At 37.9% G+C, this 22,783-nt stretch overlaps 1 protein-coding gene across 3 annotated transcripts in view; it reads right to left on the minus strand.

Moving 5' to 3' along the window:
* The window catches only part of XPO4 (exportin 4), a 121,980-nt gene that overhangs the window by 47,967 nt on the left and 51,230 nt on the right, over window positions 1–22,783 (minus strand). For all 3 annotated transcript variants that reach the window (XM_058437797.1, XM_058437796.1, XM_032150709.2), the window contains exons 5-6: window positions 13,105–13,221; window positions 12,230–12,383 (exon numbers count right to left, since the gene is read on the minus strand). In XM_058437797.1, coding sequence (XP_058293780.1) covers window positions 12,230–12,383; window positions 13,105–13,221 — 271 coding nt within the window. The remainder of the gene's footprint in view (window positions 1–12,229; window positions 12,384–13,104; window positions 13,222–22,783) is intronic.

Consider the following 22,783-nt stretch of genomic DNA (forward strand, 5'->3'; position numbering starts at 1 on the left):
CAATGTGGGCAGAATAACGATACACAAATCTGGACCATATCTTTATATTCAAAATAATATAAACAATTAAGGTAATTCATTTTTAATCAGGTATTCTCAAATGACTATTTCTATCTGTATGTATAAGAAATAAAAAAATACCATTTCAACCCCTGATAATTCTTAATAATTCTTATAAGAAATCAAAAAAATACCATTTCTACCCCAGATAATTCTTAAATTCTTAACTTAAAAAACAAACAGAACCACTACCACCAGAATTCGGAAATCTAGCACTACTATTCTTAAAGCAATATTTTAAAAATAACTTCAAGGTTAAATAAAGCAAGACATTCATTTCAAAATAATTTTAATAAAACAATAGTTTCCTTTTAAAACTTCCAAAAACTTGGTTTATAGTCACCACTTTAGCATTTTACAATATCTGGACATTACATTGCTTTATCTTTTACAACAAATATGTCACCAACAAAAGAACAGTTTGACAATGAACTGATTATTTACTAAACTGTCTTTTATTACATGCTAGTCAAATTTTATGAGACACACAAGTCACAAAAGATTGGAACTAAATAGCTATTATTTCACCGAAGTTCAAATAAGAGTGTAATTCAAGAATTTTCTTGGGCTATGGCTTTATATATTTTTCTAAAATAAATACTGAATGCATGCAATTTATATTTTTATCAGAATAATTCATTTGTAACCAAACAAAACACAATTCCAATAAGAAAGCCAAACAGAGCTGCTTTCAGTCTTTTGCTAACCCTCTATCTTAAAAAAAATCTATCATACACATCTAATCTTACTTTACACCTTCCCATGTTCTCACCAAATTAAAGAATCAGGACATTTAGTACAGTAATTTTTTTTTTTTGGTCTCTGTACCAAATACAAGTCCACTCCCTCTTAGCAAGGGTTCCCGCAAGGGATCCAATTCTGAAGTGCTAAAACCCAACCAGTCTTCTAAGCTCAACGCCATCATAATCCGTTGGAAAATCAGTTCCAGCTACATATAAATTCAACTGCACCACAGAAGAGTGAAGAATCAACTCTCCATTCCCTGCCCCCTCTCCCACAACAATCCTATCTAGCTCTACAATTCTCCACTTAGGAAAACTCACCAACTTCTGTGAAATCAAAGGCATATATAAATATGCCACCTGCCCTATTCTGTAACTGCATGGCCTGAGACAAACATATACCAGGCCAAGAGCCAGAAGGACAGCTTAATCGCACCCTGTACTGACTGTCACCGAATAATCCTACTAAATCTTCTGTCTCAAGTTCTCATACAACAAACGGCATTATCATTAAATACGTACATCTTAACATGAAGTGGGGAAAACATCATCTTTGGAAATACACAGGTCCTTAACTATGCAATTAAGTTTATCCACTAACACTTTCAGTAAGGGTATCGTTTTGTGATTGTGAATGACACTCAAAAGAATAATTAAATGAGGCATACAGTAGCTACACATTATCCTCAAGCAAATATGGACAATCTGAGAATTTCCTTTGCCTATTCTTATAATTACTTTACAATATAGAAAGATCTTATAGCAACAATGGGCATTTCACATAAATAATAAATGCTTTACTCCCTTCATCTTTCCACACTATTTTTTACCCTACTTCATCAGTAAAACAAAGTTTCAGGAGCTACAGCAAGCCCATTTTCTTCCTTAAATATTTAATCCCTTTGACTATTAAATTTTCTAACAACAAAAACTGCTACTTCTCCTTCTGGCACATCACAAAACCACTGACCCCAGTCTTATAGACAACACAGTGCAAGCAACCACAAATCCTTTGAAATACAGGAGTGACCTTACCTGAATGTTTTCCCAAGCCTTGCCTCCAAATAGTAAAGGTTGGCTTTACTGGAAATCCAATTTAGGTGAAAGCTTCTGTATCCCATTACTACTCTATAATCCAGTTAGCTTTCTCCAAGAGATTAAGTTTAAAAAAAAAAAGTTTACCAAAATCAAATCAGATCCACAAAAATAGAATACCAATAAAAGGCAGTGTAACCAAACTAAAAAAAGAAGTATCACTGAAGCCAACATACCACACATACCTGCCAAACATTCTTGTTACAAAATGATATTGTCATTTATGATTAGCATTGCCAAAACCCTTAAGCATTTATGGACACCAGGTGAACTACTAGCCGAACTATATTTGTAGTGAACAAACATTGGAAAACTGAGCTAATACTTCTGAACGAGCTTCTTTCAATAATTAAATAATAAATATATAATAATAAATATTTGCTGAGCATCTGTGCTAGGGCTCAACAATGCAGTGAGCAAAACCATGGCCCATGCTTTCATGGGGCTTCATGCAGTAGGTAAACAGACACTACTGTTGTCCCTCAATATCCGGAGGGGGAATGGTTCCAGGACCTCCCGTGGTTACCAAAATCCACAGATGCTCTGATATAAATCCAGAGTCTCTGATATAAAATGGCATCATATTTGCATGTAACTTATAAACATCCCATATACTTTAAATCACCTCTAAATTAATTATAATACCCAATACCATGTAAGTGCTATGTACATTGTTGCACTGTTTTTAAAATTTGTATTTTTTAATTGTTGTATTGTTATTTTTTATTTATGATATTTTTGATCCTCAGTTGAATCCAAGGATGTGGAACCCACAAATCTGGAGGGCTAACTGTACTTAAATAATCTAAGGAATGAAAAATTACAGCTAAGGGAGCCAAATGGGGAAAAAATCATATACAACATGCATAGGGAGAAAATAGCAAAAGAAAGCCAACCTGGTCTAGGCTGAAGTACAATTAGGAGGTGATCAGGCAAAGAGAGAGCACCCAGGCAGAGAAGCAGTGTGTGCAAGGAACAAGGCAGAAGGAAAGCCGGCCTGTGAGTGCAGCTCTACCAGAAGAGCTATGGAGGTGGTGATGAGACTGCCCCGGACCCTAGCGCCCACTTTCAAATGGGGATGATGGTATGATGCAGCATCACAGGACCAGGACACTTTCTTTGCACAACAGTGATCTAAAACAGAATGAGAAGCAAGTGAATTTTGTCTCAAGAGTCTCAGAGTAACATGGGGCTACAAAGTGCAGAGGAATTTGCTCTCTGGGCCACAGACTGATTTTTAACATCTACCAAATCCCAAGAAACTGTGGACTTTGCACCACTGGGTCTGGGTAGGTGGATACTTTCATAAATCACCTGCTGCACATAGAAAAGCTACATATAATAATCCTTAACAAATATAATGGTTTGCAGATAATACAATTATGTATATAATTCATTAGCATTAATAAGCAAGTTCAGCAAGATTACAGGATACAAGATCAACATACAAAAATCATTTGTATTTTTCCCTTTATAGTGTGAAAATGAAATTTAAAAAACAATTTACAATTGAATAATAAAAAAATACTCACAAGCCTGGGCAACACAGCAAAACCCCACCTGTACAAATATCAGCCAGGCATCATGATGCATGCCTATAGTCCCAGTTACTCAGGAGGCTGAAGTTGAGAAGATCGCTTGAGCCCAAGAGGTCGAGGCTGCCGAGAGCCATGATTACACCCCTGCACTTCAGCCTGGGCAACAGGGTGAGACTCAGTCTCAAAAAAAAAAAAAAAAAAAAAAAATGTACTTAGAATAAACTTAATAATCTTTTACTCTGGAAACTATAAAACAGCATTGAAAGAAATTTAAAAAAAAAACCTTTAATAAATAAATCCAGGCCAAGCACAGTGGCTCATGCCTGTAATCCCAGCACTTTTGGATACCAAAGCGGGAGGATCACTTGAGCCCAGGAGAGTTCGAGGACAGCCTGGGCAACATAGTGGTACCCTGCCCTACAAAAAAATTTAAAAATTAGCCAGGTGTGGTGATGTGTACCTGTTGTTCTAGCTACTTGGGAGGCTGAGGCAGGAGGATCACTTGAACTCAGAGGTCAAGGCTGCAGTGGGCCATGATCATGCCACTATACCTTAGCCTGGGTGACAGAGCAAGACTCTATCTCTAGAAATAATAATTTTTAAACATCAGAAAACTTAACTTCGTTTTTTGTTTCTGTTTTAAGAGACAAGGTCTTCCTCTGTTGCCCAGGCTGGGGTGCAGTGGTGCAATCATAGTTCAAGGTAACTTTGAACTCCTAAGCTCAAGCCATCCTCCTGCCTCGGCCTCCCAAAGTGCTGAGATTCAGGTGTTAGCCACCGTGTGCTGCCTCTACTTTCTTTTTAAAGGGTACAATGCCAGGTACAAGTAGACAATAGTTGGAGGAAATACTGATTACTCAAAAAAAGAGAGGACGGAAGAAAATACTTCACAAGGGCTTTACATATATGTGCTTTAAAATTCCATCATTCTCCTTGCAGTTCTATCAGTTTAAAAAATAATAATAAAATAAAATTCCCTCATGCTGACTTCTACCACTGTGTTCCTCCATTTTGGAAGAAACCTAGACAAAGCTGGTCAAATCAGCACTTAATAGCAAAGAAGTGTGGATCATTAAGGCAGGCAGTCCACACTACCAAAGGGCTGCCTACCTCAACCACGCCCTGGGCTATCTCAACATCTATGTCATTGGCCTAACACCACAATATCACATTTTCTTTCTGAAATCCTGACTTCTCCCCTCAAGCAATAAACAGGTTCATCTAAGCTTAAAGTATAAAACAACATTCCCTTGGCACAAACCCCCATTCCCTTGAGCTGTCAGTTGTTGCTCTTCAAAATATCTATACAGTTCAGTTGACCCTTGAATGACACAGGTTTGAACTGCACAGGTCCACTTATACTTTCACTAAAAGTTACACCAAGTGTGCCTTCCTTTCCTTACCTCCCCTTCACCTCCTCCACTTCTGCCTCTGCTACCACTGAGACAGCAAGACCAACCCCTCCTCTTCCTCCTCCTCCTGAGCCTACTCAACTAGAAGATGAAGATGAAGACCTTTATGACTGATCCACTTAATCAACACTAAATATCATTTATCTTCCTTATGATTGTCTTGACAACATTTTCTTTTTTTTTTTTTTTTTTTTTTGAGACGGAGTCTCGCTCTTTCACCCAGGCTGGAGTGCAGTGGCGAGATCTCGGCTCACTACAGGTTCCGCGCCCCGGGGTTCACGCCATTCTCCTGCCTCAGCCTCCCGCGTAGCTGGGACTACAGGCGCCTGCCACCTCACCCAGCTAATTTTTTGTATTTTTAGTGGAGACGGGGTTTCACCGTGTTAGCCAGGATGGTCTCGATCTCCTGACCTCATGATCCACCCGCCTCGGCCTCCCAAAGTGCTGGGATTACAGGCGTGAGCCACCGCGCCTGGCCAACGACAACATTTTCTTTTCTCTAGCTTACTTTAAGAATATATTATAGTACATATAAAATATAAAGTTAAGTACCAACTGACTGTTTATGTTATCAGTAAGTCTTCCAGGCAACAGTAAGCTATTAGTAAAATGTTCTGGGGAGTAAAAAGTTATATTGGAATTTTTGACTGCATGGGGGTTGGTGTCTCTAACCCCCACATTATTCAAGGGTCGATGTACTTCACTCTATACTTCATCAATTACTAATTACTACCTGATCACTGAGATACGGCTTTTGCCCGTCACATAAACAGACTTCCATATGACCAACTATGTTCTAACTGATATTCAGTGTAGATCAAAAACAATCTACATCTTACCCATCGGTAACAGACAATGTTGACTACCTGATTCCTTGAAACATCATCTATCTTTGCTTTCCAAACACTCCTTGCCTTGTTCTCCCATCCACTTGTCTTAAATGGCTTTCTTATTTTCTTTTGCTTCTTCCTGCTTTTTCACTACTGATGCACCTAAAGGTCCTGACATGGATCCTCTGCTTCTCCTTGGACCACCTCTCCTATTTCCTCAACTTCAATGGCCCCACTCTCCCACAACTTTATCTCCGCCCCTAATCTCCCTCTATAATTCTGCTAATGGTGCAGTCGACCTGTGTGAAGTGGGTTTCTAAACCGTGGCATGATGGGCATTTTTAAAGGCTTCATTAAGACATAATTCACACACCACACAATTTACCCACTGAGTGTACAGCTCAATAGTTTTAGCATATTCACAGATTTGTGCAGGCACGACCATGATCTAATCTTAGAACATTTCCATTGTACCAGAAAGACTCCATACGCTTTGGCAGTCACCTCCTACTTTCTTCCAATCACTCCAGTTAGGTAACCACTAACATTTCTGTCTCTATAGATTTGCCCATCCTGGACATTTCATAAATATGTTATCATATAATTGGTGGTCTTTTGTGAATGGCTTTTTTCACTCAGTATGTTTTCAAAGTTTACACACGTTGTAGCATGTATCAGTAATTCATGCCTTTTTATGACAAGTATATTCCCATTATATGGGTATATCACATTTTATTTATCCATTCATCAGTTGATGGACATTTGGGTTGTTTCTACTCATATAGTATTATGAATAGCCTATTCATATAGTACTGCTCTGAACATTCATGTACAAGTTTTTGTGTGGATGACTATTGATACTTTGGGCCCAATAATTGCTTGTGTGGGGCTGTCCCGTGCTTTGTAGGATGTTTAGGATGTTTAGCAGCATCCCTAGCCTCAACCCAATAGATGGCAGTAGCATTTCCCGAGTTGTGACAATCAAAATTGTCTCAAGACACCAGCAAATGTCCCAAGTATACAAAATTGTTCCTAGTTGAGAATCAATATTAAAGAGTTATGATTTGTTTTCTTTCTTCTTCTTTTTTTTCTTTTTTAGAGAGAGACTCTCACTCTATCCCTCAGGCTACAGCTAGAGTGCAATGGCACAATCTCAGCTCACTGCGACCTCTGACTTCCGGGCTCAAGCAATTCTGCCTCAGCCTCCCAAATAATTGGGTCTACAGGTGTGTGCCATCATGCCTGGCTAATTTTTTGTAAGAGATGGTGTGTAGTAGTCCATTCTCAGGCTGTTGATAAATACATACCCGAGATTGAGCAATTTACAAAACAAAGAGATTTAATTGGACTTACAGTTCCACGTGGCTGGGGACACATGGAACAATCATGGCAGAAGGCAAGGAAGAGCAAGTCCCGTCTTACATGGATGGCAGCAGGCAAAGAGAGAATGAGGAAGATGCAAAAGTGGAAACCCCTGATAAAACCATCAGATCTTGTGAGACTTATTCACTACCACGAGAACAGTATGGAGGAAACTCCCCCCTTGACTCAATTATCTCCCACCAGGTCCCTCCCACAACACACAGGAATTATGTGAGTACAATTCAAGATGAGATTTGGGTGGGGACACAGAGTCAAACCACATCATGAGGTTTTGCCATGTTGCCCAGACTAGTCTCAAACTCCTGAGCTCAAGCCATCCACGGGCCTTGGCCTCTCAAAGTACTGGGATTACAAGCGTGAGCCACTGCACCCAGCCAAGTTATGATTTCATTAGTGAAACTTTGTATGAGCGTAAATCTTGACCTAAGAACACTGTAATACAAGTTATTAACTATGATAGCATTAATGTCCTTAAATATTAATATCTAAATATTTGCTCTGTATTATTTTGTCAGTATCTCTCTATGCACATCCTACAGCCACTGCTCAGTCAGCTTCAGCTGGTGTTCCCAATATTTTACAGTCACAATTAATACAGTACTTTCTATAAGAAATTACATTTTGGGGCTGGGCGCAGTGGCTCACGCCTGTAATCCCAGCACTTTGGGAGGCAGAGGTGGGTGGATCACGAGGTCAGGAGATCAAGACCATCCTGGCTAACATGGTGAAACCCCGTTTCTACTAAAAATACAAAAAAATTAGCCGGGCGTGGTGGCGGGCACCTGTGGTCCCAGCTACTCAGGAGGCTGAGGCAGGAGAATGGCGTGAACCCAGAAGGTGGAGCTTGTAGTGAGCCGAGATCACGCCACTGCACTCCAGCCTGGGCAATACAGCAAGACTCCGTCTCAAAAAAAAGAAATTACATTTTGGTCTTGTTCTGTTGCCCAGGCTGGAGTGCAGTGGTGTGATGATAGATCACTGCAGCTTCAAACTCCTGGCCTCAAGCAATCTTCCCACCCCGGCCTCCCAAAGAGAAATGAAACCCTAAGTCCACACAAAAATTATAAATGAATGCTCATAGCAGCACTGTTAATAATAGTCAAAAAGTGGAAACAACCCAACTGTCCATCAACTGATAAATGGATTAAAAAAGTGATATATCCATACATTATGGCAATAAAAAGAATGAAAAACTGATTGATGCTGCATGCTACAAAATGGATGAATCTTGAAAACATTATGCTAAGTGAAAGAAGCAAGGATGGGTGCAGTGGATGACACCTGTAATCCCAGCACTTTGGGAGGTCGACACGGGCAGATCACTTGAGGGCAAGAATTCGAGACCAGCCTGGGCAACATGGCAAAACTCCATCTCTACTAAAAAATACAAAACTAGCAGGGCGTAGTGGTGTGTGCCTATAGTCCCAGCTACTCAGGAAGCTGAGGCAGGAGAATCGCCTGCACCCAGGAGGCAGGGGTTGCAGTGAGCCGAGATCGTGCCACTGCACTCCACCTTGGGAAAGAGTGAAACTCCGTCTCAAAAAAGAAGCCAATCACAAAGGACTACATATTATATGATGCCATTTATACGACACGTCTAGAGTAGGTAAATGCATAGACAGAAAGTGATTGCTAAGGACTGGAGAAGGTGGAAATGGAGACTAACTGCTAATTAACACAGCGTTTCTTTTTGGGATGATGAAAATGTTCTAAAACTACTGACAATTATTGCTGTACAACTCTATGAATATACTAAAAAACACTGAATTATACATTTTAAATGGGTATATATTATAGTGTGTGAATTACATCTCAATAAAACTATTATTGAGACTGGGCATGGTGGCTCACGCCTGTAATGCCAGCACTCTGGGAGGCTGAAGGAGGAGAATCACTTGAAGCCAGGAGTTCGAGGCCAGCCTAGCCAACACAGCAGGACTCCATCTCCACAAAAATTAAAACAAAAAAATTAGTCAGGGCCAGGTGTGGTGGCTCATGCCTGTAATCCCAACATTTTGGCAGGCCAAGATGGGTGGATCAACCTGAGGTCAGGAGTTCAAGACCAGCCTGGACAACATGATAAAACCCGTCTCTACTAAAAATACAAAAATAAGCTGGGTGTGGTGGTGCACACCTATAATCCCAGCTACCTGGATGGCTGAGGCATGAGAATCGCTTGAACCCAGGAGGCAGAGGTTGCAGTGAACCAAGATAGTGCCACTGCACTACAGCCTAGGCAACAGAGCAAGATTCTGTCTCAAAAATAAATAAATAAATAAAAATAAAATTATCTCAATATAAAATATAGATACAAAAAAGAAAGCAGATTAGAAAAAATTATGAATGGGGATTGTTACTGATAATTTAACACTGCTCATTTAACATGATACCATTCCAAATTATCAAAATATTTAACACTAAATACACAAATTTTCCATGATTTACTATTTGTCTATCCTAAGAGACAAATCACCTTTTATTTTATTTTATTTTATTTTATTTTGAGACAGCGTCTCTTCTGTTGCCCAGGGTGAGTGCAATGGCATGATCATGGCTCACTGTAGCTTCAACCTCCCAGGCTCAAGCAATCTTCCTACCTCAGCCTCCCGAACAGCTGGGACTACAGGCACACACCACCACACCTAGCTAATATTTGTATTTTTTTTGTAGAGATAGGGTTGTGCTATGTTGCCCATGCTGGTCTCAAACTCCTAGACTCAAGCAATCCTCCCACGTCAACCTCCCAAAGTTCTGGGATTACAAGAGTGAGCCACCGCACCCAGCAGATAAACCATCTTTTAAAAGGCATCAATTCAACCCTTTTAAACTAAGTTAAATTTGATTATTGAGACCCTTTCCATGGTACAAGGCTGCATAATTATTCCATTCTTTCCTTACTGATTGAATGGTAGATCTCCAGGTAATTTCCAAAATTAGAAATTAGTCAGAATAGAGTTCCTTGAAATTGACTTCCCTAATGAGTGCTAAATCTGTAGCTTAGTTTAATCTCACTGCCAAGTTCTTTCTCCCACACTTAAAGCTAATCCACTCAAAGAATACTTAGCTGTAGTGCAGTCAGCCAACAAATGGCACTATATGAAAAGGTCATACAAGAACTCACTCGTAAGCCATGAAGCAAAATATCCTCAAGTCAAAAACCAAGATATACTTTCTTTAAGCAAGGAATTATTTCCTTTGGCAACACTGCAGTATTGCTTATCATTTTCAGATGACGGGTTTTCCAAAGCTTTATCTAAGTACTTTATAAAATATTTTGTGTGTGTGTATCTTTTATTCAAGCTTTGTTTCCAAACTCCCAGAGAACTATTTCTTTTTATGAAAGTCACTCTCTATCAACTGTATTTTCCCTTAAAACAGACACTTTAAAATATATGCAGTGTAACTTTTGTTAATTTTTCCGTACATATATAATTAATATTTTGATAGCTCCATATGGACTGATAATTTTAAAATATGTCTCAAGGTTTTTCAATATCTTTTCTTTCCCCACTGAAAACACTGGAGCAAGAAGCTGAATCCAATCTCTCTCCCCAGCTGCAAGATCCTGTTGTGGTGGTCCCCACATCTATCACCATTTGGCTCCCCTGAATAAAGTCTGCCTTACCAACTTTATTTAAAAAAACAAACAAAAAACCTGGAACAAAAATATTGAAACACTCAAAGGGGAAATTTTTTAAAAAGCAAACCTAAGCAAGTAGGCACCTCTTGACAACCAAAAAGAATTAGTTAATATATTAAAGATAAAAAGTTGGTTATTGGAAGAAAGATGATTACAGAATAAGAATAAAAGGAAACAGTGACTGACCTTACTGTAAGCTTTGCCCCATAATGCAGCAGCTCACAGTGACTGCTTTTGGGAAAGAAATTTGGAGAGCTCACGAGTCAGACTCACTTTACCTGACGGAGCCCTTCACAGTTAATATTCTACTACGTGAATAGACTAAGTTTAAATGGAAGAAGGAGTTACACCCCACCACACTCCTTTAAATGTCATAATTTTACCAGCCACAAATAATTAGCGAGTTTCTATGTATGTAAATGTAGCTCCTCTTGGCTCTTGTTACAATAAAAATGAGTCCCATCCTAGATCTCTGATCTGATTTCACATCTATTTCCTGTCTGCTTATCATCAGTCTTTTTCTCCTGAACAGACTCTCAGATTAAAAACATCTAGAACAGGTCACATTAAATTTCCTATACCACACAGAGGCGTATTAGATCAACAAAGAAGAGTATAAAAGACAGCTATTTATATAATGAACTATTTAATTCACGGAGGCTATTAAGAGCTCAATAAATAGTAACTAACTCCTGACTATTTTAAATGTATTGTTTCATTTAATTCACACAACAATCCATACCCCCATTTTACATTTGGAAAAGTTGAGACTCAGAAAGGTTCAGGTGATTTGCCTAAGATCAGCAGAGGCTTGAATCCAGATCTATCGGACTTTACACAACAAATGGGTAGCCACTGTCTATTATTATTAACAGGCAGCAGATGTCCTAGCATAGTAAATGAGACAGCAGTTCCTTAAAGTTTATGAAATACAAATTTCTCTACTTTAAGTAACTAATTTAAAAAGCAGATATATGCATTGATAATACAACCCACTTAAACTTTTGAATAATTTCCTAAAAACAAAATTCTCATTTTTTTATATTGGTAAAGGCCCTTGAAGAATAAACATATTACTAACTTATTACCTACACTTGAACAACATCACCATCCATGAAGATTAAATTAGAGCACTCCAAACTAGCTTTAAGTCAGTCAAAAAAATCAAACATAATTACTTGTCCAAGGAAAAAATGATTCAGTTTCTTAAAAGGTACTTTCTACCTGTTTCCTTTTCCTTCCCAAAGAATATTGCTAATCTTAAATTAGCAACAGCTCAGTCATCCACCACGTTTCTACGTATTCAAACTTCTTCTACAAAGGAGTAAATAAACTGTTAAATCTTCTAGTATTATCCTAGTATCACTGTCTTTTGGCATTATAAAGAAATTAAATTCTATTTCTTAAAAAAAATCTTATTTTCTTTCAATATGTTTTATAAAAGCTGCAGAGGTGAAAGACTCCAAGCTGTAATTAAGTCACCTATGAAAATTACCACAGATAAACTATTCATTTGTTAAAAGGATATAATTTGGAGGAAGAAAGTTCCAGCTCAAGACTTGATTGGCGAGTGCAAGGTAACGCTGAAATACTGAAGACATCTGAGCATTGAGGTTTTCCCGCCTGCTGAACTCCTGCAGAACTTCAACAGTTAACATGAAGATCTGACGAAGGTCTTCTTCCTACAGTCAATAAATCACAAATATTTTATATGAAAAATTTATTCAAAATGTATCCCCTTTTAGAATCATGAAACAAAACAAACACCTTAAAATTTCCAATGGAAAACACCATTTCCTTAAGAACGTGTTCCATTTTTAGGCCTCTACTTGTAATTTACATCGCAGTATGCTTTCAAGTGACGCCAGTTGGAATACTTTTACTTGAATATAAATGCTACTTCCATAGAGAAGAGAGTCTTTGACAACTACTGCGGAGCCGGAGGAGTCAGTTGCTATAGTGCAGAGCCCTAGGATTTAAGCCAATGCCTTCACATAACTTTACTCCAGAGCCAAACAATACATACAAGACAAAGAGCCCGCACCATCTGCAATAACATTTGAAATACACGGCCTTCTGGCATTCTTCCAGACCTATTTTTAAGGCCAGCAGAGTCCCTTCAATTGAATTAGTTATATCTAAACACAATAAGTAATAAATAATAAACTAAAGATCTTTATAGAAGTATTGTTTTTAAGACTAGAATTAAACAAGTAATTTTAAACCATCAACTACATTCACCAAACCTATCAGTTCGCTATATCCTTTGAAATCACAAAACAAATCCTGAAGTACAGGCTACCATTCAACTACATAAAATAAATATTCTCATGTCATTAGGAACAGATTGAGTAAAAAGTGAATGATCCAATAATTAAAACTCAAGAACAAAACTACCAATACCTGAAAAACTCTTTTGCAGTTACCATGGAATTCCATGCTCAATCCAACGTTGCTAGTTTTACTTGAACTTGAAAATTCACTCAATAGTGCAGTCAGAATAGAACAGGCCAGAGTTTGCTGTAATTATTTGATAAGAAATAATTGTGAGGCATTACTGTTTCAATGCTTTGTTTCAATGCATTTGTTCAAACATAATAGAACATTTTCTCCCTAACTTTAGATCTTCCACTATATCTTTAGATCTTATAACAACTAGTCAGAAAATCAGATATGACAAAATAAATATTAGCTCTCCTTTCTAAGTGGTCTGGTCAGTGTTAATAGTACTTCCTCAAATGCAGTTATACAAATCCATCTAAGACTTGAACTCAGGACACACTGTTCCTACTCAACAGTGGAATTCAAACGATATTTTAAAATAATAAATGTTGAAGGTATTATTTTGTTTAATTCGCAGAACAATCTATATCCTCATTTTACATTTGAGAGAAGTGACTGGGAGTACTTATCTAAGGCCAGCTGAGATTTCAACCCATGTTTGTTTGACCCCGTTCTGTTTGTAAAATGCATTCCCAAATAGATGAAAAGCGAAATAGATTTTATAGTGTCCAAAATATTATAGCCAGGTAATACCCAAAAGTTTTTTAAATAGAAAAATGAAGATTTTTCTTCTCATTGGTTCTATCCAACAGGCTCCTAATATCAACTCATTGATTTTATTCCCAGACTATTTACAGTCAAGGTACCAAGGATGGAAAGAGGATACAAATTGTTTTGGCAACTTTCCAGGAGTTAAACAGAAATATGCACACTACCTCTGAACAACCGAAAGATTAAAGTCAAGATGATACTATTTATGCAAGCTTATCCAACAGCTGAACATAGTCATACCCACCCACCAACTGCAACATCTCTGTTCAGAAATGCTTCTGATGTCAGTACCTTGACCTTACAGATACTTATCTTGGCAAATCTTAGCAAATAACTTAATGATACTAAATTCCTAAAAACTGGCATGAAATATCTGTTGAAGGTGAGAGGTGAGTGATGGTTCCATGAGTGACTAATAGACTATCTGTCCATTTTGTATATGTCTGAAATTTTTCTTTAAAAAATGTAAACATAGGCCAGACACAGTGGCTCATGCCTGTAATCCCAACACTTTGGGAGGCCGAGGCAGGCGATCACCTGACGTCAGGAGTTCGAGACCAGCCTGGCCAACTTCTCTACTAAAAATAGAGAAACCCTGTCTCTACTAAAAATACAAAAAAATCAGCTGGGCATGATGGCGGGCACCTACTGTAGTCTCAGCTACTTGGGACACCAAGGCAGGAGAATCGCTTGAACCTGGGAGGCGGAGGTTGCAGTGAGCCGAGATTGCGCCACTACACTCCAGCCTGGGCAACAGAGTAAGACTACGTCTCAAAGAAAAAAAAAGTAAACATAAAGTTAAATTCTTATTTGCCTCTTAATGTCAACTAAAACAAGCATGACTATATAGCTAATATTTATGAAAGGCACAAAACCCCATACATTAAAGAAGTTTCTCAGACTTTTCCACACCTGGAAGTAAATGCAAATTCTCTAGCAAATCTAGAGGTATGATTATGATACAATATGGTATATATTGTTGCCTTCTGCAACAATAAAAGTTCTCTGAATGCTACTGGTTTGGCATAAACACACACACACATTTTGTAATTTTACTTCAAAATATACAGGACTTAATATAAAAATGTCCCTTCCTCCCAAAGTCTTCAAGAAACCCATTTAACTGCCTTTGTATGGCCCCAGGCACTTGGAGACAAAGAAGCCAGGCACTAAGGCCTCTCACAGAAAAAAACAGTTGATCACATATTTCTGTCATTTTACTGTTTAAAGCGATCTCAAAAATTCAGAAAGTACAATCCCTTCTTTTTTTAGTTAACAAAATTGTTAATTTTCAAAAATTTTCTTTTAAAATGATTAACGATTATAGTGCCAGCAATTAACATTAGACAGATACATTTAAATAACATCAGGATCAACTATAAACATGATTTTTAAACACAGCTAGGCTTTGGTGGGGAAAGCAGATGTTAAATCAAATTAATGAGATTCAGAGAAAAAATTTAATTCACAATGATCTAACGAAGAATCCCAAGATCCTAGGATCCTGAAAACAATTTTTCATTTAGACTTGGCTTTTCACTTATCCTTTCTAATACTCCAGTCAATAAAACATTATAAACACATCTAAATGTTTGAGAAAACTTGTCTTACTAAAAAAGGAAATTAATTTCTGAATCTCAGATGAGATAACCTATTAAAAACAGAATTCACACCTAACATATAAAAACCTACAAGCTGAAAGAACCTAGAAGCACTCATTAAACAAATCCTTATTCTTACAAATAAATAATCTATACTAATTTTTCACAAGTAATTTACAACTTTCCACAGACTGTGTTTTACTGCATTCACTACAAAATGGCTTATTTTAAAACTATCACCATATTCAAGTTTTCAGGAACATCTCTCTAATTAATGATCACAGCCATACGTACTCACAAAAGCTTTACTTTTTCACATGAAATAAACATTTCCCAAGATAACATGTGGTTTATGGTCAAGATGAGAAACAAATGAGTGAAGGAGAGGGGCACGGCAACGACAGGTGAAAGCCCTGCTAAAGCTACTCCTGCAACTACAAACTTCATCAGACAAAACAAGGAGCCCTGGTGGCATGGAACTGCTTTTTAGTTACAGCAATGAATATATCCCTCCAAAACAGCAAACTTCCACACTAATGAAGTACAAATTCACCCATAAAAACAAGTACATTCTTAATCGATGAGAATTTAGAACAAAATGCAATTATAGACTTAGCCCCCTGAACACACAAGAATCTTTCGTTTTTAAATAATTTTTTCATCATACAAAAATATACTTCTATCTTAGAAAAACTAGAAATTGTAGAAAAGCACAAAGAAAATAAAATTGTCTACAATCCTACCATCCAGGAGTTATTACTGGAACATTTATAGCGTTCCAATTTTTTGATGCACAGATATAAATTTTTATATACCATTGATATAAACCCATATAGTTTTACATTCTACTTTTCCACTTTATACCTTGAAATAAAAAGAAAAAAAATTTAAAAACAAGTGTGTTCTATTTAAATATACCACTTAAAGACTTAAGAAATACATAAAAATAAATTATCATACAGCATTGTTAGAGGTATTGCAAGAAATCAAATATTCTGGCTTTAACTGTACCCTACGATTATCAGCTTCCAAAGAACTAAAATTCAATAGGATATTTTCATCATTAAAATATACCAAATAGTATAAGCTTTCCTTAATTGGAAATCCTGTAGGAATATGAGATTACTATCACAAATATTAATCATACTACACTGGTCTGGCTCAAGGGTGCCAAATGAATAGAGACTCCTGGGGAATGATGAATAATTAAACATTGATTATACATTAAGAGAGCAAAGTACTTCAACACATATCAACAAAGTATTTCTTCCTATTCATAGGGGAATTAAACATATCACTAAATATCTAGGACTCACTTCTAAATATGTTTGCTCATTTTCAATATTTAATTATGGATTAAGTCCCCTTAAAATGAAGTTACTCTCACATTGTGTTGTAATGAAGATAGCTAGGGAAGCAAGCCAAAAATAAAACTCCCAAGGGAGAACAGAGGACAGCTTCTTCCCAGGACAGAGAGAGGAAAGAAAAAAAATTAAAGCATCAAATCTGCCTAGAGGAGATCACCAGCTTTAGCTTTTCTTACCCTTGGAGAATGTTCTTATCTGCCTCCTTCAGACTGTTAGGTCTCAATGGGCATCCCGAGTGCACTACCCCCTAACTCACCCTCTACTGACCAGTATCTTCAAGTGCTGCCTCTCTGGCTTTTGTCAAAGTCAGAGCTAGATATTTTTCCATATCAGAGACAGTGGCTCTGATACTTAAGACAGCCGGAAACAAAAGCTGTAGTAATTAAAGTCAGTGAATTCGGATCAAAGTTGACTAACTAACTGATTGATAAAAGATTGCCATACTAAAATACACAGGAATTTGCCCAGTATAAAATACCAATCTTAAGACTTCTAAGAGGTTAATACAACAATACTTCACTTATCTAAGATCATAAAGAATTAAGTTAATATGCTAATTTTATAAATGCAGCAAGCAAACATTTTTAATGAAACTTCCTATAAATTTTTCTTAAGGAATTATTTCTATGGCAATTATTATATGGTATTATAGTTAAGTGACTACTTGGAAGCTACTAAAACATAAGGGGCCTTCCATCCATTGGCAATGTGGTGCCAGATCCCAGTGCTTGTTGATTTATGTCTGCTTCATAGCTTTTCTCAGTCATCCTTTGTTGTTGTCTATCATTCACTGCTGCTGGCAATTTAACTGCCACTAACAGGTAGTTCTAAATGGATCGTTTTCATTTGCTCACAAGTTAGAAACCAAGTAAAATTTATTAAAATTACATCTAAAATAAATGATAAATAAAAACACTCTGCAGGACTCTTTCAGGAGTCCAATACAAGAATCCTGTTGTTTGAATCAGTTAGAAAATCTGGGCTCTAACAGTCCAAGATTTCCTTCTTCAAATAACTGTGGTCAAAGCCCTTCATGTACCTTGACCTCAGCTTTCTCATCTGTAATGAGGGCTACCACCCTCTGCCATGCCTAATTTGCATAATTGTCCTAAGGCTCAAATTGCATAATGCTTAAAAATACCATGTAATTATACTAGGTTACAAGAAGGTAAAGTAGCAGCTGTATTTTTTATCATTATCATAAAAAATTACAACCACCTATTTCGGCTTTTTTTATTCTATTCCTTGATGATGATCTACATTCTGCAAAATTAAAATTACTAAATGTGTTACACCACTTAAAAAAGAGAGCTATAACTGAAGCTGTATCACTAAAGCAATATAGTAGATGTTCAGTAAATGCTGTCTGGATTAATGAATCAATGTTTACTTCTATGCCCAGCACTATGTTAACATAACAGAAGTTGGAAAATAAATGATGTGTTCCCTATTTTTTGGTTGTTTATAAATTTCTACAAGAAAATTTTTAATATGTCAAACAAGTAGAAGACAATGCAATGAGGTGTCAAGGTTATAAAAAAAAGTCTAATTGTCTTCTTTCATTGAAGTACTGAAAATTCACAAGTTAATTCGCTGGCTAACAATTTAAGTAACTCTTATCTTCACATTGAAATTCTTAGACCAGCATTCTCATTTATTTCTAGCAAAAGCCATTAATTTCAAGCTAGTGAAAAAATGCCCTTCAGAGATAGCTTGCCTTACTCACCAGCTTACTGTCACAAGCCCAAGATACTCAAACACTAACTCCAGCTGACAAAATAAAATACTCTTGTTCAGAGAGAGGATTGTCTCTTATAATAGCCTGGCTCTTACCCCAGGAGCTTTATTACCAAGAATAAACTTTATGAAAGGTTGCCATACATAAAGCAGACTTCCAGCTACTCTTCTATGCAAACATCAATGAGACTTATGATAAGAGAGATTAACTTGGCTATCACATCCAGGGGCTGCCGTAGACAAGTGAATTTCTCACCCACTTCTCTTTAGTATGGCAAAGAGGAAGAACGGAGACTTAAATGCTAAATTAAACAGCTTTAAAAGTGATTTAACGTATGCCTACTGCTTTCAAAGGAAATAAGACTAATATGAATTATATATTTAAATATAGATTAAAATTTTACCTTAAAATAAAAAATTTTGCTACTTTCCTAGGAAGGCAAGTTTCCATATCCCTCCCAAATTAGTATTGACAGCAGGTCTGACACTACTGCAAACTGAGATGAAATAACCACGTAACCTTTATAATTATGGAAGAAAACATCATAACTGCCCACAAGCTTGAAATAACATTATTTAATAATCATACAGGCATAAATTAACTAAGAATACATCATTTTTTATACAAATTAGATATAATCTTTCCATAAAACTATCTGTAGAGAACCAAGTCTTTAAGATACTTCTGAAAGCATTTAAAGAAAGCCTAATGTGTTGGTTACCTGTATTTTTAAAAAATACACACAAATTGGCAGAGTGTGGTGGCTCACACCTGTAATCCCAGCACTTTGGGAGGCTGAAGTGGGCAGATCACTTGAGGTCAGGAGTTCGAAACCAGCCTGGCCAACATGGCAAAACCCCATGTCTACTAAAAATATAAAAATTAGCCGGGCATAGTGGCATGCGCCTGTAGTCCCAGCTACTCGGGTGGCTAAGGCATGAGAATCACTTAAACCCAGGAGGCCGAGGTTGTAGTCAGCTGAGATCATGCCAATGCACTCCGGCCTGGGTGACAGAGCAAGACTCTGTCTCAAAAAAAAAAAAAAAAAAAAAAACCACAAATGATTAGTTTTCACTCATAGCATAAATATTTTCTTCTGCTTTTCCATACTTAAAATATTGTTTGAGAGAAAAACACATGATTTATTATAGTTCACTTCCTAAGATTCTATGAAGAAAGCAGTGAGAGACTACTAGGGAGAGAGCACAAATACTTGCTGAATAGAAGTGAATATTATCACATTTATTTTACATATTAGTGAACTAATGCCTAGAGAAGTTAATTTAAGTTAGGTTAGGTTAGCAATAAATGGCAGAGCTGGGATTTAAACCCAAGTGTGAATCCAAAATCAGTGTTCTATTATACTACACTGCCCCTAAACCTGTATAAATGCAAACATGAGACTAGTACAGGGAAATGGACCATCAAAAATCAATTCTTGGCTGGACGTGGTGGCTCACACCTATAAGGCTGAAACAGGAGGATCACCTTGAGGTCAGGAGCTCAAGACAACCTGGGCAACATAGTGAGACCTCATCTTTACAAAAAAATTTTAAAATTAGCCAGGTACAGTGGCACGTACCAATAGTCCCAGCTACTCAGGAAGTTGAGGTGGGAGGATCACTTGAGCCCAGGTGATCGAGGCAGCAGTGAGTTATGTACATGTCACTGCACTTCAGCCTAGGCGACAGAGCGAGGCCCTGTTTCTAAAACAATAAAACAAACAAATGAAACCAATACACTTCAAAAGCGAAGGGGGAAAAGCCAGACTACATACAGACAGTTTCTGGCCAATGAAGGTTGATGGAAATGTCCTTCTAGAAGAGGTGTGAAGGGAAAATTAGTTACCTGATTTAATGGTTCATGAGGTCAACCCTTTCTTCATCTATAGAAAACCTTTAGTTAATTTTCTCTACTTTTCAAATCTCTCTTAAAAATCACCTTTATAAAGAAAGTTTCTAGCCAATACTAAATCAATGTTCTGATCAGTTATCATTCTCCTTTCTTACAGAGGTTTTAATCATCTTGTTCACTGTCATTTATATCTGAGACTAAGAAAATATTAAGTAAATTCTTGAACCACTTACAAATTCTTAACAGTCCAAGAAGACAGGATGATATATGAAAATGTCTCAACTTCATTTTTTAGGCCTTCCTAATGAGCTAGTTTCAAGCTACTGGGCAAGGACAAATAGGGACAGTGTATGCATTTAACCTGTTAAATAGAGAATATTTTTCACATTTAATGTTTTTAATGTAGTCGCCAAAATAAATTTCATTCTGCAATACTGAAATTAAATTCTACTTCCCACTGAAGTATATTGATTTCCTACTATTATAGTAGTTCTCAGCCCTGGTATTACAAATTTGACTTTAGGCCAGGCATGGTGGCTCACATCTATAATCTTTGGGAAGCCAAGGTGGGCAGACTGCTTGAGCCTGGAAGTTCGAGACCAGCTTGGGCAAAATAGCAAAACCCTGTCTCTACAAAGATACAAAAAATTAGCTCAGTGTGGTGTCATGCACCTATAGTCCCAGCTACTCAGGAGGCTGAGGTAGAAGAATCACCTGAGCATGGGGAAGTCAAGGCTGCAGTAAGCCAAGACTACACCATTGCCCTCCAGCCTAGGCAATAGAGCAAGACCCAGGAAGGAAAAGAAAAGAAAGAAAAGAGAAAAGAAGGAAGGAAAGAAGGAAAGAATGAAGGAAAGAAAGAAAGAAAAGAAAGAAAGAGAGAAAGAAGAGAGAGAGAAAGAAAGAGAAAGAAAGGAAAGAAAAGGAAAGAAAGAAAGAAAGAAAGAAAGAAAGAAAGAAAGAAAGAAAGAAATTTGACTTAAAAAAAAAATCTTTGGAGTCTTTCATGAGAATATTACATTTATCCACTATTCCAAATGAAAGAGTTTTTGTGCTGGGTCAAATTACCCAAGGGGAAAGGAAGCAGAGAACTCAGTTCCCAAGTATGTGCTCATTCCTGACAGAGGCAAGGGTCTCTTGATCCTTCACCTGCGCCGTCCCAGTGCCAACAAGCTACTTGTAGGGGGTGAGGGCAGGCCGCATAAATTCTACCCCAATACCAAAATCCTGGCTGGAATGATCACCAAACTAACAAGGGAAAGGCATTAGTCATAAATAGATAGATCTCAGAGTTACTAGTAATGTTCCTCAAGTTTAAATCCTGTCTATCACAATGAGCTGGACTCCTTTACTGCAGACTGTCAAAATGAAACAAGATGTTCTTCAGTGAAATCTAAAATATGAAGTGCAACTTGATTCAGGGCATTGGGGGCAAGGATAATATTTCCAAGTAGCAGCCTCAGTTGCAAACCTTTTCTCTGCTAGTTTTATCTAAGTATATCCACCACTTCTTTTTCCCCAGGCTATCGATGATGACCACCATTGGATAATGCACATGGCCATTAGTTTGGAAGCAAATTCGAACAAAATTCATAGAAATGACAAGATTACCATTATACAACTCGTGTAGACACTGCTGAAGCATCAGCATCTCATGAACAAAGCTTATAATATTTGGTAATATTATATTTGGTATATTTGAATATTATGGTATATTAGATTATAATATTTTATAACATTTAAATAATGATTATGAATATTTATGGCAACACGGAAAATACAGAACCAAATGAGAAAGCATGGTACACCACATCTATATTATACACATATATTAAAAAAGACTAGAAGAAAATCTGGCTTCCTTCCTTCCTTCTTTCCTTCCTTCCTTTCTCTTTCTTTCCTTCCCTTCCTTCCTTCCTTTCTCTCTCTCTTTCTTCTCTTTCTTCTTCCCTCTGTTGCCCGTGCTGGAGTACAGTAGGCTCGCTGCAGACTCCCTGCCTCCAGCTCTCCTGCCTCGGCCTGCGGGCTGCCTGGGATTGCGGGCGGGCGCCACCAACCCTCCTTGGTTTTTGTCCTTTGGCTGGAGGCGCGGTTTCGCCATGTTGGCCAGGCTGGTCTCCAGCTCCTGACCTCGAGTGGTCTGCCCGCCTCGGCCTCCCGAGGTGCTGGGACTGCAGACGGAGTCTCGCTCACTCGGTGAGCCCAGGTGTTGCCCGGTGTTGCCCGGGCTGGAGTGCGGTGGCGTGGTCTTGGCTCGCTGCAGCCTCCGCCTCCCAGCCGCCTGCCTTGGCCTCCCAGGGTGCTGCAATTGCAGCCTCTGCCCAGCCACCGCCCCGTCAAGGAGGTAGGGAGCGTCTCTGCCTGGCCGCCCATCGTCTGGGAAGTGAGGAGCGCCTCTGCTCGGCCGCCCCGTCTGGGAAGAAGTGAGGAGCGCCTCTGCCCGGCCGCGCATCGTCTGGGAAGTGAGG

This window comes from Hylobates moloch, unplaced genomic scaffold, assembly GCF_009828535.3.
Source record: "Hylobates moloch isolate HMO894 unplaced genomic scaffold, HMol_V3 SCAFFOLD_4, whole genome shotgun sequence".
NCBI classification, from domain to species: domain Eukaryota; kingdom Metazoa; phylum Chordata; class Mammalia; order Primates; family Hylobatidae; genus Hylobates; species Hylobates moloch.